The sequence below is a fragment of the Engraulis encrasicolus genome, chromosome 9 (genome assembly GCF_034702125.1).
Source record: "Engraulis encrasicolus isolate BLACKSEA-1 chromosome 9, IST_EnEncr_1.0, whole genome shotgun sequence".
Classification (NCBI taxonomy): Eukaryota; Metazoa; Chordata; class Actinopteri; order Clupeiformes; family Engraulidae; genus Engraulis; species Engraulis encrasicolus.
In genome coordinates this window covers 55,247,150-55,249,649 of record NC_085865.1, presented here as the reverse complement: position 1 = coordinate 55,249,649, position 2,500 = coordinate 55,247,150, and the positions used below count along the sequence as shown (strand labels likewise).

At 45.0% G+C, this 2,500-nt stretch overlaps 1 protein-coding gene across 2 annotated transcripts in view; it reads left to right on the top strand.

Annotated features, from left to right (window-relative positions):
* zbtb47b (zinc finger and BTB domain containing 47b) overlaps positions 1 to 2,500 on the top strand; it is a 47,921-nt gene that overhangs the window by 32,928 nt on the left and 12,493 nt on the right. For both annotated transcript variants that reach the window (XM_063207464.1, XM_063207465.1), the window contains exon 5: positions 1,712 to 1,859. In XM_063207464.1, the coding sequence (XP_063063534.1) occupies positions 1,712 to 1,859 (148 nt within the window). The remainder of the gene's footprint in view (positions 1 to 1,711; positions 1,860 to 2,500) is intronic.

Sequence of the window (2,500 nt, the reverse complement as noted above, 5' to 3'; positions counted from 1 at the left end):
TGTCTGGCTACAGGGCTGTGCCTGTGCGTGTGTGCGTGTGTGTGTGTGAGAAGCTGTGTGACTGTGCATGTGTGCGTGTGTGTGTGCATGCGCATACCTGTCTGCCTGCGTGTGCACGTGTGTGTGTGCATGTGCACGTGTGTGTGCCTGCCTGTTGTTGCTCAGTCTGCCAGTCTGGTCTCAAAGCTATCTCTTTGGAGCACAGCAAAAGGGAATTACTAGGTTGTTGAGAGGGATGCCAGAGAGAGAGAGAGGGAGCTCACATACTTTAGTGAATATCTGGCTCCTCTCTGCTGCACACACACACACACACACACACACACACACACACACACACACACACACACACACACACACACACACACACACACACACACACACACATACACACACACACACACACACACACACACACACACACCGCCAACTCATTTCCTTTCCAGACTCCTTTTATTACTCGTGCCGCTATATCTCTCCTTCTCTTACTACCACTGTTACTCTCATATTGTTTCTACTCTACTATACTGTCATTACTGGAGTACTATACTGTATGTACTCCTTCGCTTACCATTCTTACTATTGCTCACATTCTTACTTTCAGGGAAGCTGACAAGGGGGTGGGGGAGAGGGAGTAGGAGTGTGTTGATGTGGAAGGGGTTGACAAAGGGGTCAGTTGTCCCGGGCCCAGGGATAGAGGGGCCCCAGAATCGAATATCCATTGCTTTGTATTTATTGAGTAGGGGGGTCTTTAAGATGTCTTTGTACCGACCCGAGCTGAAACTGTCATTGTCCCTGCTTACTTGTATTACTTCTACCAATAGACGTTTATGGACAAAATGATGACTGAAGATTATAGTGGCATCCAATTAGTTTGCAAGGTCCTAGTAGCTGCCTTTCATTAGGCCATGATCACACTAGACGCGGATTTTACAGTAGGAAGTGGAGGATGTGTTATATTGTTTGTTAATGAAAATTAGCGTTTTCTGTGTCGAATATAAGCGAAGGGATTGCGGATTTTCTGCCTCTCCACGCCGGATGGATCGAGTTGTAAAAAGCTCAACTCAAGGTGGAAAATCCGCTTCACATAATTGGCGGATTTCCAGATGTTCAATGAAAGACTGTTATCAACATTCATATCAGATTTAGGATCCAACGTTAGGAGAGCAAGAGAAGAGCTTATCTTCTATCCATCTTACATAGATGAATTTACAAAGCATTTTGTATATATTTTCACAACATTGAAATAAGTCCAACAATTGCGTTGCTAGTAACAATTCAGCCGTTACAACGTTGCCTGGTCACTGCATTCAATCGGGCAGCGGATCCACGCTCAGTGTGATCACTACAGATAAATCACCTGGATGTGCATTGCGGATTGTAAACAGAAGTCCGCGTCCAGTGTAATCGTGGCCTTATTATGGAAAAGAGTTGTAGTTCATTGATTCATCTAGCGCGAAATAGCAAATACAAGCTGTTAGAGTGAGCAATTTTAGAGTCGAGACTCTGAAATTACCATTTACAGACAAGGAGAAGTGGGATTCTCTCTAACAATGTGTGTGTGTGTGTGTGTGTGTGTGTGTGTGTGTGTGTGTGTGTGTGTGTGTGTGTGTGTGTGTGTGTGTGTGTGTGTGTGTGTGTGTGTGTGTGTGTGTGTGTGTGTGTGTGTGTGTGTGTGTGTGTCTGTGTGTCTGTGTGTCTGTGTGTCCTGTAGTGTGTGACGTGTGGGAAGGCGTTTAAGAAGTTGTGGTCTCTGCACGAACACAATAAGATTGTCCACGGCTACGCAGAGAAGAAATTCTCCTGCGAGATCTGCGAGAAGAAGTTCTACACCATGGCCCACGTACGCAAACACATGGTTGGTACGTATGGACACACACACACACACACACACACACACACACACACACACACACACACACACACACACACACACACACACACACACACACACACACACACACACACACACACACACACACACTATGGCCCACTTACGTAAACACGTGGTTGGTACGTATGGACACACACACACACACACACACACACACTATGGCCCACTTGCGCAAACACGTGGTTGGTACGAATGGACACACACACAAATGCAATTATGGGCACGCTCAACTTCTATAGTGGAAGAAAAAACTTTTGGCTGCATGTAAAAAAAAGTTAGCAAACTTAAAAAGGCTGAAAATCGCACCCACAAGCTGAATCTCAATGTATTTTGAACCTCCATGTTCACAAAGCAGAGGGTTTTTGGCGTGACGCACTGATGATAGCTTAACTCATTTAAGGCTGATACTGCGTATACGCTGCATTGACCTAGGCGCCTGGAGCGACATAGACACTGCATTCAGGCTCTTGAGATATGAGATTTTATAAATTAAAAATGTGGGTATTTTAGAGCTGAATGAACACATTCTAATGCAAGATGAGGGTCCTAGCTTTTAAATGCAACATGTTTTTATGTGCTTCGGCGGCTAGTCTGAGATATTTGGGTTTT